We start from the raw sequence: 13,495 nt of genomic DNA, 5'->3' as shown, positions 1-13,495 counted from the left end.
AAGAGAACATAAAAATGAGAGTGAAAACATGAATCATTGTGTAAATGAAACGCAACAATATTTGCAAAAGCTCACAGTTTTTCCGGTGCTTATTTTACATGATGGCCATCATTTTTTATTTTTATTTCAAACAGCTGAAAAAACACTCACAATTCTTACAATTTTTTAAAAAAAAATGTCTTCAAATTATTGCATATCATTTTCCTTGATTAAATAGAAATGGCAGTTGCTATCCGCACGGTTGCCGTATCAATATACCGACATTCTAACCGTATGCAGCGCCTCTATTTGGCCAGTTTGGGACACAAAACTGACTAAGTATGACTAAGACTAAACCTAACCCTAACCCTAAAAACTGTTGCTATATTGGGTTATAACCTAACCCTAACCCTAAGATGCTACGTACTTGTACTTTGGGGGTTGTCCATACAGCAACCGTACAAATAGACACTTTCAATAGAAATTGGCCACAAATCTAGGAAATATAAAGTGTTCGGACCGATATCTGTCACTTATTACTTGGGTATTGTCGGTTTCTTACATATTTTGTATTTTATGTATTTTACGTTAAAAGTGCAAACTAGGGCAGAATGCTGTAATGTTGAAATTACTGGTTTTCACGCTGGTTTTCAATCTGTGGCCCTCTTGAGATCAAACTGGTCCGTATGTGGCCCCTGAACTAACATGAGTTCGACACCCCTGAGTGTACTGAAGCTCGTTGGAGTGGCTGGAAGTCACCTGATAGCGGTCACATGACCAGAGCGTGACTCCGTGTTGTAGCCTGTCAGCTGTTAGGAGCAACGACAGCGGGGTAAGGAGACGACTTTCACTCCATTATTGCCTTATTTATGCTATATCTTTAGCTAAACACACGTTACTACAGCTTATATCGTCTTTATTCTCATATCTGAAGCTGAGTTTTATTTTAACAGCGCACTGAAGGGGCTTAAAGCTGCGTTAGCCTGTTTAGCTTCTGTTAGCATCGCCTCTGAATTCTATCTGCAGGATGCTAACAAGCGTGTAGCTGTTTTATTGATATGTTTACTTTAATACGTATTTTATTGTGTTATGGATAACTGCACGTTACAGAATATTGTGCTTCTTGTGCCGTGTGTAGTTGTATGTATATCTCTCTCTCACGCACACACACGCACACACTTCGGTCCTGTTTGTAATAAATGACATTGGCTCAAGCTGGTCATCACTTTGCACGAGGCAAGGCTAGAAATCAGGAACTGCGTTTGTCATACAAAGATTAGCCATGACATTATGATAATCTGACACACTTTACCATTAAACAGGCCTGACACGTCAAGGCAACGACCTCTGAAGGTGTGCTGCGGTATCTGCTATCAGTGTTTTGACAGTGGATTGTTTTAAAGCTTCTACATAGAGACAAATTCACTCATAAATGAGAACAAAATAACATAGAGCTTGGTTCTCAACTAGGGCTGGGTCATATGGCTGGTAAATGTATCACCATATAAGTATTTCATATCAGTCAATATTGATAATTATTAGTTATTTTTTTAACCTATTCAAAATAAGAACCAGGTAGAGGGGGAAAAGGCTGGATTTAGATACTATTCTAAATGTAATTTCTAACCTTTAAAAAGAGATGAACATAACAATGAAAAAACTAAATAATTTAGATGTTAAATATAGGCTTAATCAAACAAAATGTGCCAAGTCCATCCATCCATTTTCTGACCCACTTGCTCCTTTTCAGGGTCACGGGGAATTTGCAAAGTATTTTTGTAAATAAGAAATTAATGCATATCTCAGGTAGAACTAACATCTCTCAGACATAAAGCAAACATGAATATGTCAGCATGACCTTCTCAGGCTTTGGGGCAATACTGGTTTATGTAACAATATGCAAATACAATTAATACTTAATTATGTATGTTTTGTTTTTTCTTTTCTTTCGTTTCTTCATTTAGTGTTTCTTCTTTTCATTTGTAATAGGGATGCACGAATATTCGGTAACCGAATATTGTAAACAAAGAAAAGCCGCATTCGGTTTTATTGAGTTAAAAGCAAGGCCGAATAGTAGCGTATGACGCCATCAAACAACGTGCAGTAATTTTGAGTCAGAAAAGTGTGCGCGTTGCTGTAGAACCAGAAAGGCAGAAGCAGCAGCTCCTCCTCCCAGAAGTGTACTCTCATCCGACGCTAACGGCTATGCTAACGGCAGTGCGGGATGACAAGATTGCTGCTTCCAACTGTGCATCCGAAATGTGTCCTTTTTGCTTTCGCTGGTGTTGGGCACAGAACCTCCTCACGGACATGTCAGAGGATTTAGAGACTCCTAAGTGTTGCAAAGCTAAAGATATCGCGGAATGTGTAACGCAAATCGGTAATGGAGAAAACGAATAAAGGTGTTCGTTTCCATTTTTTGTTTTCTGTACCGTTCATTTTGGTTTTGGAAACATATATCAAATAATGAGTGTTTTTCATAAAATGAATGAACGAATGATACACGGATTCTTTCCGCTTACCGCTCTCTGTCACTGCGTAAACGTTGGAAGCCGTCCAATTCCTCAACCGAGTTCGTTGTTAGCGCTGTGAGCCACAAATCTGTAAACAACCCCATTGTTTCCTCCTCAGTTCACAAGCAATGTTGGGTCTCGCTGCATAGGCTGGTGTAGCATTAGCACAGAGTGCTAACAGCTGATGTGTGTGAACTTTGTTGTTCTTTTTTTGAAAAGCAAAGGCTACTAAAATACTTTAAAAATGTCAGAATATTCAATAAACATTTACTTTCTTAAAAAAAAACATGTCTAAAAATGTATTCTAGGCTATTTATGCACTATTAAAAAAAATTGTGAAAAACTTATCAACCGTATTTGGCCAAGCGTTTATATTTTATTTGGCTTCGGCCACAAATGTACATTTTGGTGCATCCCTAGTTTGTAATATTTCTTGAGCTTCTGTAACAAAGTAATTTCTGAAATCAGAATAAACTCGATGTCAGAACATAGGGCTGGGCGAATTTGCCTTTAAAAAAAATCGATTCGATTTTCAATAATTATTTTTTTCAATGCACTTAAAATTACTGCAGACATCAGATATATTGTCAAAAGTGCAACTTTATTGCTGTGATTGTCCTCAAGAGTTAAAATGCATAGAACAGTCCCAAAATAAAAAGTAAATGAGGCTCCGTCATTCAACTATTTCAAGCTTTAACTCAGGTTTAAGCAAAAGTGCAACAGCAACTTCACAGTAGCTTCAATTTTCTGATTAAGAAAGCAGATAACTACATATTTTATAATAGCTAACAGTACAATTACAAAAATAATGAACTCTTCCCTTAGCATCGCAGCATTGTGTGAAATAAACATTAAACATGCCTGTGGCACACATATAGCCTATTCAAAGGGTAAACAAAGAGGGGGCTGGCTCACATCGTGCTACAGTAACTCACAAGGATGGAAGGTGAAAAAGTCCAAAAAAAAAACTGTGCTGGGAAAAAAAAAAAAAAAAAAAAACTCAATAAATAAACTAAATAAAAATCGTTTTATCTACAAATTTATTAATTTGATAAATCAATTTTTTGCCCAGCTCTATCAGAACATCTGTGACATGAAACAAAGACTTGTATCCTGACTTCTACACTGTGCTAAGCTGTAGCATGTTGGTAGATGTCGATGTCTGCGGCTGTTTCATGCTGCTGTAGTCCAACAAATGAGAGCAGCGGAGGTGGTAAAATAAAATTTGTGATATTGCCAGACATGGTAGAGATGACAACCTTGAATAGTATGAAGACATCGTTCTGACTTAAAATATCCAAAACACAGCCAGACTGGTGACGTGACCTTTACTTTTTGTAATCCACTGTTTCCTGTTGCATTGTCGCACTCTTTTTCTCCTTTAAAGCCATGCACTTAATTGCTCAGACCTTTAGTAAGAACTTGTTTTCAACATTCGACGCACACTGACTTTTTCTGCTGCATGTCATTGCAAAGGGCACACACTTTTTGTTTGACTGCATCTTCTCTTCATGTTGTCTCTTTAAAGCTGTGAATGAAAATAAAAAAAACAAAGAATATTGTGTTATCCTATATCGTGTATGAACAAATCTCCATATATTGCTATGTTAATATACACCACCCTACAGAACCTGTGTTTTCCCTGTACATTTTTTCCACTATCTTGATGTTGTCTTTTTTCTTGCAGGTGGTGTTTTTTTCTTTTTCCATAGAGTCAAATAGTCCAGGTTACATTTCCCAAGATGGATATACGTGGTGCTGTGGACGCTGCAGTCCCCACCAACATCATTGATGCAAAGGCAGCCGAGGTTCGCTCCAACCTGGTCAACTGGCAGTCCTACCTTCAGTGAGTTTATTTTTGTCTTTATGTTTTTAGATTTGGGGACTCAACGTGGCAACCCCTCAATTTTCACACAGTGTACGAATTGTATTGTTTTCTTTTTGTACTGTAGCTATTGTCGAGTAGAGATAGTTATTATCTGTATTTTGTAGCTTAAGTTCTTTAATGTGATTATAAATGAGTGTTTATTCTGGAACTGTTGTGTTTACGTTAACACAAATGAAGTGTTAAATGTTATCGAATTAAGGGACGTTGAACACGGCCTTGCATGTTTTTAACATAATAGATTTATTTATTTTTTTATTTTTGATCAACTGTATATTTTTCCAGTAATTATATAAGTTTTACTAGACTATCTAATTCATTTTAGGATTTTAAGAAAAATATATTTTCATTGATTTTTAAACTGTTAAATGTTTTCTGCTGCACTTTTTAATCATAAAACACATTGAAATGCCTTGTGTATGAAAAGTGCTGTACTAATTCATTTGCATTTCTTGCCTTCATTTCTTTACATTTTTTTAAATTTTATATTTTTTTTTATTACTAACTAATTACTAACTAGCAATTATAAAAAAGTCTTCTTCCAAATGAGTCTCTAAATATTTGTCCTAAAATGTTTCTGCCAAGCAAATCCTACCAGAGCGACTCACTTCAAAGAATACATTTGTATATTTTAAGTTTGTAAATTCATAATTCTCTCTGCAAACATTCTATGAGTAAAGTGAAGGCATTGTGGAAGTCTAAAATCTTCCTGCATCAGTTCCTCAATTAGTCTGCAGATACATTTCCTGTTTCAATGTACTGCTTTTGGCACCAGTTTTAATATAATAATCATGTGAAGTAATTGCATCACCACCTGTGAGCTCATATTAATTAGTTTAAAAACAGGAGCTGATGGTTCAAATGATTTCGTCTTGTTCAGTCTTTAGTGAATACAGTGGAGTGTAAATGTCATTTAGCAGCCTGTTGTCACATTCTCCTGCAGGAGTCAGATGATCTCAGCGGAGGACTGCGAGTTCATCAAGAAGTTCGAGGTGGCAAACTCCGAGGATAAGCAGCTGATCCTGACTCGAGAGGGAAACCAGGTAGGATTCATTATTTCCGACCAATCGTCTCCAGGGTTCTCGCCAGTGCTGTTGAGCGTAGGGGCCCCCGACGGTGTAATTTTTCTCCTTCGTTCAGTTTTCAGCAAGGTAGGGGGGATTTTCTGTTATTTTTCTGTCTTTAATCAGTACCATCGTAATAATTGTTGCAGACATGGACACAAAACGGACTTCCAGGTGTGCACGGGTTATTTTAACCTTCTTTTTAATCTGAATAACCCAGAAACATTTAATATTATGATATTTAATACAGGCGGATCTGCTCTGACGCTCTCGTCTTTTTCTAAGGACCCCTGCAGCCCTTTAGCTTTCCTCGATGCTGCCTGTGTGCAATGCATCCTTTGCTTACCCTGTATTCAAGCTCTGAGGAGTACGGATAGTCCGGACTCCCCTGTGCGCGGAGGCTCAAACGTACCGTGGCCTGGAAGGACCCGGCAACGAAGGCACCGCCCCGCACCCAACTCGCCGCTTACTGGGACCGTGAACATGGTTCCCTCGCTGAACTCTCTCCTCTCTCCGGTGGGGACGGAGCCCCCTCACCCAACAGTCAGTGCCAGGGGTCGGTAGTGATGTCGGCCACCCAGCCAACCCGACCCAGCTAGAAACATGGACTGCTGTGTCGCTGTACAGCAGAGCGCAGTGAATGGAAGCATGTTGACCACTAGCTCCTTTTCTTACAGCTGCACATTTGTCTCAGCATTTACAGTCCCTGGCATTAATAATTCATTGTATTCTTTTATCCATTCACAATGTATTTAAAAACCCAAATTCCACAAGTGCTATGAGAGCTGATGTTGTAGGTTTAATAAAGCTGCTTTGATTGTGCACACCAAAATATTTAGTGTCTTGTGGGGTTTATGCCGCTCATTTACATTTTGTTTGGAAGTCTTTATGTTTACTGAATAAGCTTTTGCGTTAGATCAGATTTCTTTAGTTATTTTTATATGTATTTATTTATTTTGAAATTTGATTACTGTTGGATTTGGTGATTTGATATAAAGATAATAGTGATACACTTGTTTGGTTACTTTAATGAATGGATACAGACCCATACCTTGTTTAAAAGTATTTAATAGCCACAAAGTGAGAAAGAAGAAAAAAGATGCATAAAAAATTGTGATAATCGTTAATATCGTAATAATTGTTGATTAATCGAATTGTGAGGTCCCTTAGATGGAACACCCCTAAAAGTAAGGCAGTAACAAAGCTTTATTTCACTAATTTTGGCCGTCAGAGAGTTATCAATTTCAAGATTTTCCACGTCGGTGGCGCTCGGTCGCGCGCCACAGCCCCTATGCTGTTGAATATTCCTGGTGAGAACCCTGTTCTCAAAGAGATAATATAGAAATAAGAGGAAATATTTGAGGTTTGTCTTAAAGCATGAAGCAGAAACAAATGTGTGCACAAATCACACTTATACAGCCTGAGCCTGTTTTCAGAGTGAAAGCACCGAGTGCTGCAGTTGTTGTTTTTTCTGCCTCCCTCAGTGTGCAAAGACCTTTCTGAACCTGATGGCTCACATCTCCAAGGAGCAGACGGTTCAGTACATCCTGACTCTGATTGATGACACTCTGCAGGTAAACAAACACACAGGTCACACTTCAGTTTCGATACTATATTTATTTACAGTATATTTAGATCATTAAAGCTACTGTCAGCTGAACTCTGGGATTGTTTTTCAACCCTCAACAAGGAGGAGTTAGAACCTACAACTTCACTCATGCATCAAGTCCAAATTCGGGCTGCACAATTTTTCAGATTACATTTAAAATACGGGTTCTGCACTCTGTAATATTGTGTTTATTCAGTTAGCCTTTGGTATATTTTATATTAAAATTATTGGGTTAATTTAAAAAAAAAAAAAAAAACACGTATTTGATTTAAAAGTAGTCCAATAAAAACGCAGATTTTTCACAAATTTAATAAATAATTGTGGTTATAATCGTGATTACATTATTGATCAAAAATGATTTTGATTATCATTTTGGCCATAGTTGTGCATCCCGAATGCTACCATTAACCTCTATCTTCTCACTAAAGCCACTGAATTACTAAGTATCCCCATTGCTAAAGAGAAAGCACTCTCCAAAATATACAAACTAAATAACTCAATCATACCAAACAACCTTAATACTATCAATGACATGGCAAACAGAAGCTTCTTTGTTTTCCTCCAGTACCCTAATGAAGACATGGACTTTAACCTCATTGAACACCTTTTGAATAAACTGAAGCCAGGCCTTCTCATCTCATCAGTGCCTTACCTCATTAATGCTCTACTTAATGCACACAGATACCCACAGAATCACTCTAACATCTGATAGAAAGCCTGTAGAAAAGAGAGGGAGCGGTCAATTACAATTCTGTCTTCAATTATCCATGCACAATTACAACTCAATTATGACTACGGTGACCAGCAATTTTTTTTTCTCATTACAATTAAAGTGACAATTGTTATTTTCCCCATGAAAGTAAATTACAATTACGTTCTCAATTACTGAAGTTCAATTAAAATTAATTAGAATTACTGAGCCTTTAATAAATAACCCCATACAACGTACTGTAACCTTCCTATTGTGTTCGCTTTCTGTTAGCATCTCTTATGATAACGGGTCAGTTTTGACCCATGATTAAAGCTAGGGTAGGCGATTTTCTCCAGATACACTTTTTAAGTTTTTGGTTGAAATTGTCTGGCGGAGCCATCGGGGAGGCTACATTCAAAATCATGTTAGCTTTCGAAAATGGCCCACCCTACCTTTAATTTTGTTGTTAAATACAGTAAAAACATATGATCTATCATCTCATTTGTTTCTCATTGCTTGGTTACCTAGTGAGGCTTTCTAATTCATGAAAATATTGGTTTTAATATTTTTAGTATTTAATATATCTCAGTATACTCCTTGATATACATTTTTTTTTGAATGGTAAAATGATCCACAAGAGAACTGACAGATAAACTTCAGATGAAACCTATTTTAATAATTATCTTTCTATCTGTTAGTCATAGAACTGTAATATGATTCCTCAGATTTAATTATCATGTAATTTACAGTTTTTATAGAATTTTGTTTTTATAATTACAAAGTCAATTATCTGAACAAAATTACAATTCAATTATGTTTACAACAGCAGTATATATTTTCAATTACATTTATAATTATGTCATAATTGTAATTGATTATCAATTATGTGATTACAATTATAATTGACCCCGACCCTAGTATACATATTTGTTCATGGCACTGCTGATAAGCAATAGAAGACTGTAGATTTATGGCGTATCAGTTCAAATAAAGTTATCTGTTGTGCTGTGAATTTGGACAAATGTAATGTAATGATCTTATTTAATGGTAGAATTTCAGCCTGGTCTTTATTTTTCTGAGTTAACGAAAGCCTGTTTTTTTCTAGTTTTGTGTCATGAGTGAAGAACGAAGAGGCTCTATGTCTGTGTCTGCCTTGTCACTCGAAAAGCGGTTTTTCAAAAAAGCCAAAGTCTAAAGTAATGGATGTTCCACAAAAAGCATCTTCTGTCTGTTAAGAAATCACATTTTAACCATTTGTCAGGTCTTTAAAGAAAGTGATAGTTGATTTTGAAAGGCACTAATCCTGAGGTGCTGTGAGTCACTTTTGCTCTGATTGTGTAACTGCAGCCATTTTGCTTTAAGTGCTTTACATTGATTTCTGCTCTTGTTCCAGGAAAACCCTCAGAGGGTGAGCATTTTCTTCGACTATGCCAAAAAGACCAAAAACACCGCCTGGTCCTACTTTCTTCCCATGCTGAACCGTCAGGACTTTTTCACTGTCCACATGGTAAGAAGTGCTGCTCAGATAGGAATAGAGGAGAGTTTTACTTTGAAAGGGTGTGAGTTTTGGAATAAGAATGGACTAAGATGAATGGGAAGAAGTCAGATGTAGTGTGAACTAGCATGCCAACTGTAGCATCACTTTTAGGTCAATGGTACTTTAATTACAGGCTTCAACTGAACTTGGAATTTTTTTTTAATTTATCTGAATTTTCCATTAGAAAAAAACCCTGAAGGTATACATTGTGCATGGAAAAAAACACATAAATTTGTTGGAAAATACAGAAAAACACTGCCCTGATGTATCTACGTACTAAATTATTACTACCACCTGTAACATAATCATAACGCATTTATCAGTGATTCACTTTTGGCCCCAGTCCATTTGTTGTGAACCTCCTGTTTAAAGCGTAAGTTCACCTTAAAGCACCTTTTTCTGCTGAATACATTTATGATTAGGTATGAAGTAATATTGATCCTAGTCCCACCCTTCACATTTTAGCCTAAGTATTTAAATGTAGCTGTTTACGTGCGGGTGTTTGTGTGCTAAGCTAGTGCCTCTGCTCAGATTGGGCATTAGTGGGTGTGTGTGTCTCACTGCATGTTGGTTGTGTGTGTGCAGTTTAAGAACATTTGACACACCGCATGAAGTGCATAAGTGAAGTGCATTATACTGTAAAATTAATAGAAATTTCTACCAATTGTGGTTGGGGACCACGGCTCTAGGGAGATACAGATTACAGTCCCCTCCAAAAGTATTGGAACGGCAAGGTCAATTTATTTGTTTTTATTGAATACATTTGGATTTTTAAATAAAACATGAATATAAGACAAAAGTTCAGAATTCCAACTTTTATTTCATGGTATTTACATCTAGATGTGTTAAACAACTCAGGACAGAGCACCTTAGACATTATTAAATTAACTTACAGTGAATAGCATTTAATATTTGGTGGTATGACCCTTACTTGCAATAACTGTGTCAAGCCTGCAACCCATTGACGTCACCAGACTGTTGCATTCATCTGACTGTTGCATTTGAATGCTTTTCCAGGCCTTTACTGCAGCCTCTTTCAGTTCTTGTTTGTTTCTGGGGGTTTCTCCCTTCAGTCTCCTCTTCAGGAGGTAAAATGCTCTATTGGGTTAAAGTCCGGTGATTGACTTGGCCAGTCTAAGACCTTCCACTTTTTCCCCCTGATGAAGTCCTTTGTTGTGTTGGCAGTATGTTTTGGGTCATTGAATTCTGAAGTCTATCATGCAACAAGACATTCTGCTGCTTCCATCATGAGTTACATCATCATTAAAGACGAGTGAACCTGTCCAAGCCATGACATTACCTCCACCATGCTTCACAGATGAACTTGTGTGTTTTGGATCATACGCAGGTTCTTTCTTTCTCCATACTTTGGTCTTTCCATCACTTTGGTAGAGGATAATCTGGGTCTCATCAGTTCATAAAACTTTGTTCCAAATTTTTTGTGGCTCATCCCTGTACTTCTTTGCAAAATCCATTCTGGCTTTCCGATTCTTTTTGCTGATGAGTGGTTTGCATCTTGTGGTATGGCCTCTATATTTCTATAAGTCTTCTTCAAACAGTGGATTGTGATACCTTCACCCCTGCCTTGTGGAGGTTGGCAGTGATGTCACTGACTGTTGTCTTTGGGTGTTTCTTCACAGCTCTCACAATGTTTCTATCATCAACTGCTGTTGAAACCCTTGGCCGACCTGTTTGATGTCTGTTGCTCAGTACACCAGTCCTTTCTTTCTTTTTCAGAACATTCCAAATTGTTGCACTGGCTATGCCCAATGTTTGTGCAGTAGCTCTGATTGATTGTCCCTCTTCTCTCAGCTTCAAAATGTTTTCTCCCATAAACAGCTCTCTGGTATTCATGTTTGCTTAACAACAAATGCAGTTTTCACAGGTGAAATTCAAAGCCAAACAAGAACTATTTCATGTTTAAGCAATCAATCTAAAAGGCAATACCAACTAGAAACACCCATCAGTCACATGTTCCAATACTTTTGCTCACTTGAAAAGTGGGTGGGTTCAAACCAAAGTTGCTCTGTCCTGAGTTGTTTAACACATCTAGATGTAAATACCATGAAATAAAAGCTAGAATTCTATACTTGTCTTATATTCATGTTTTGATCTGAAACCCAAATGTACCTTTTAATGCTTGAAAATTTAAATATAATTGTATTGCTTTTTATTTTATCCAGACAAAATCCCTTTGTTTATTTGCTGATAAACTAGTTGTTAATGTTTAAAAACGGCTGACTGCAGTCATTAATTACTCTGCTGCTGCTGCGATAACAACACACACTCCTGAAGCAGCGTTTGGCAGAATTAATGTTTATTTCAACATGCAGTTTATTGGCTGGACACAAAGAGTGTGTGTGGATAGCCAAGAAAGCAAGCTGGCCTGTTGATCAGCTGTGGGATTCCACACCCCAAACACAGAGGCTGTTCTGCACTAAAACAAGCCATTTTCAAACACAATTTGACATTTTCTAACATCTGATACTGTTATTTGAAACATGGAGTGGTTTCTTTATGACTTCTACTCGGCATGATTTGCAAGAAAACTGAAATCTGTATTTTCTCTGAAAGCTATTTCTCTGTTTCTCTCCTGTCGACTTGTTCCTGGGTTTTCTCATGACACACCACATATATCTAATATATATATAATATATATAGATACAGTTATTATCGCATTTGGATGGATGTTTTTTTAAAAATCCATATCTTTTCCCCATAATTGTCTTTTCTAACCTTCCACTAATCAATACTATTCATCAATAATTTCTCACAAAGAGACCATCAGCTAATTAACATGCTTGTCGAGTTCAAAGAACTGACGGGTCATCGTCTAATGATGGACCTCACGCAGCTTGGCTAAAAAGGCCAGCCACAGGGGTTCCATCAGAGAGGTATATTATAACACCACGCCAAGTCTGTGACACGGCTCTGAGGCCAGTCCTGTCCAGCTGGAAACAAACGTATTCCATATTTTCTGAACAGTTTGGAGTGAAATCAGTTCATCACCACAGTACTACAGATAACAGGTTTAATGGTTCTCACAGTTTGAGGTGCATCAGTGTGATCAGACTCCACTGCAAACATAATGAAACCCAACCACCGCTGATTTCTGAAAAAAGAACTCGACACATTATTGTGTCCTTCCTTGGGTACGACAATGTAAACAAAACAACACAAACAGCAATTTAACAATGGATTTAGAGAGACAGTCCTGTCTTGCTCAGTGTTATCTTTTGTGGGTTAATGGCAATGCTGTGAATGTTTGTGTTTTCTAATCAAATTTTGTATTTTTTGTCATTTTTTCTTGTACACTTTTTTGTAATTTGGTGGGGGTTTTTTGCAATTGTGCGTATTTTTATAGTGGTTTTGTAGGTGTCTGTTTAGGGAAGTTTTTTTTAGTCATTTTTTTTGTATTTGATTTGAGGGGTGCACAAATTAGACTCAGGGCCCCATGTGATCTTGATCTAAATAGTAGTCTCCTGCTCACCAGGCAGCGCGGATCATCGCCAAGCTGGCAGCAATGGGCCGAGACCTGATGGAGGGCAGCGACCTGAACTACTACTTCAACTGGATCAAAAGCCAGCTCAGCTCCCAGGTACATCACACAGAGAGCCTTCACTTTAACAGCTAATTAAGGGTCTTTCAGCTAGATGTGGTGCCCTAAAACCAATGAATGGCATTGTCCTTCCTGTCTTTAGTGCTTACATAATTGTTTCTTTATAAGGTCGATAACACTCACTGTAACCTTCTCATGTTTATGTGTGGGTTTAGTTGAGTCTTATCCGTTCGAAAACACCCTGAGGATGTTGTGGTTGTGCAAACACAAAGATCAGAGTGTTTTATGGAACAGCTTTGCCTTGCTTTTCCTATCAGGCATTGGCAATGATAATAAAAACACAGAAGGTTAAGGACCGAAGACTTGAGTGTGGCGTGCAGGCCTGTCAAAGGGATGTGGTTCTGACTTGTAAAGTCAGGTCATTATAACCTATTAGTGTTATTGATGACAACTTTAACCTTTTTTATTTTCAGTACGGACCGACTCTCTTTGCAACTGTTTGCAAAATATATGCACAGTTTTTGAATTGTATTGATTTATTTAATGATTAAAACAACCTATCAAAATTATGTTTTTTTTTACATTTACATACATTTCTACATCTGTGTGAAAATCGTGCACTGAAATAGCAGAGCATACACACTAAAGTGGTCAACTA

The 13,495-nt window shown here is 37.3% G+C and overlaps 1 protein-coding gene across 1 annotated transcript; it reads left to right on the top strand.

The window, feature by feature from the left end:
- Nucleotides 1-751: 751 nt before the first annotated feature.
- Nucleotides 752-13,345, top strand: LOC114479708 (V-type proton ATPase subunit H-like). Its single transcript, XM_028473539.1, has 6 exons — nt 752-811; nt 4,180-4,338; nt 5,321-5,420; nt 6,926-7,015; nt 9,135-9,248; nt 12,772-13,345. Exons 2-6 carry the CDS (start codon nt 4,235-4,237, stop codon nt 12,910-12,912), a joined length of 549 nt encoding a protein of 182 aa, XP_028329340.1. The 5' UTR covers nt 752-811; nt 4,180-4,234; the 3' UTR covers nt 12,913-13,345.
- The last annotated feature ends 150 nt before the right edge of the window (nt 13,346-13,495 follow it).

Source organism: Gouania willdenowi, chromosome 17 (genome assembly GCF_900634775.1).
Source record: "Gouania willdenowi chromosome 17, fGouWil2.1, whole genome shotgun sequence".
In the NCBI taxonomy this organism is placed as follows: Eukaryota; Metazoa; Chordata; class Actinopteri; order Blenniiformes; family Gobiesocidae; genus Gouania; species Gouania willdenowi.
The sequence above is the reverse complement of the archived record's forward strand: the minus strand, read 5'-3'. Positions and strand labels throughout refer to the sequence as shown.

Bases quoted from the DNA above. Each gene is read 5' to 3' on its own strand.
- LOC114479708 (XM_028473539.1), top strand. From the start codon at position 4,235: ATGGATATACGTGGTGCTGTGGACGCTGCAGTCCCCACCAACATCATT. The intron at 4,339-5,320 runs GTGAGTTTATTT...ATTCTCCTGCAG, and splicing joins AACTGGCAGTCCTACCTTCA to GAGTCAGATGATCTCAGCGG. The intron at 9,249-12,771 runs GTAAGAAGTGCT...CCTGCTCACCAG, and splicing joins ACTTTTTCACTGTCCACATG to GCAGCGCGGATCATCGCCAA.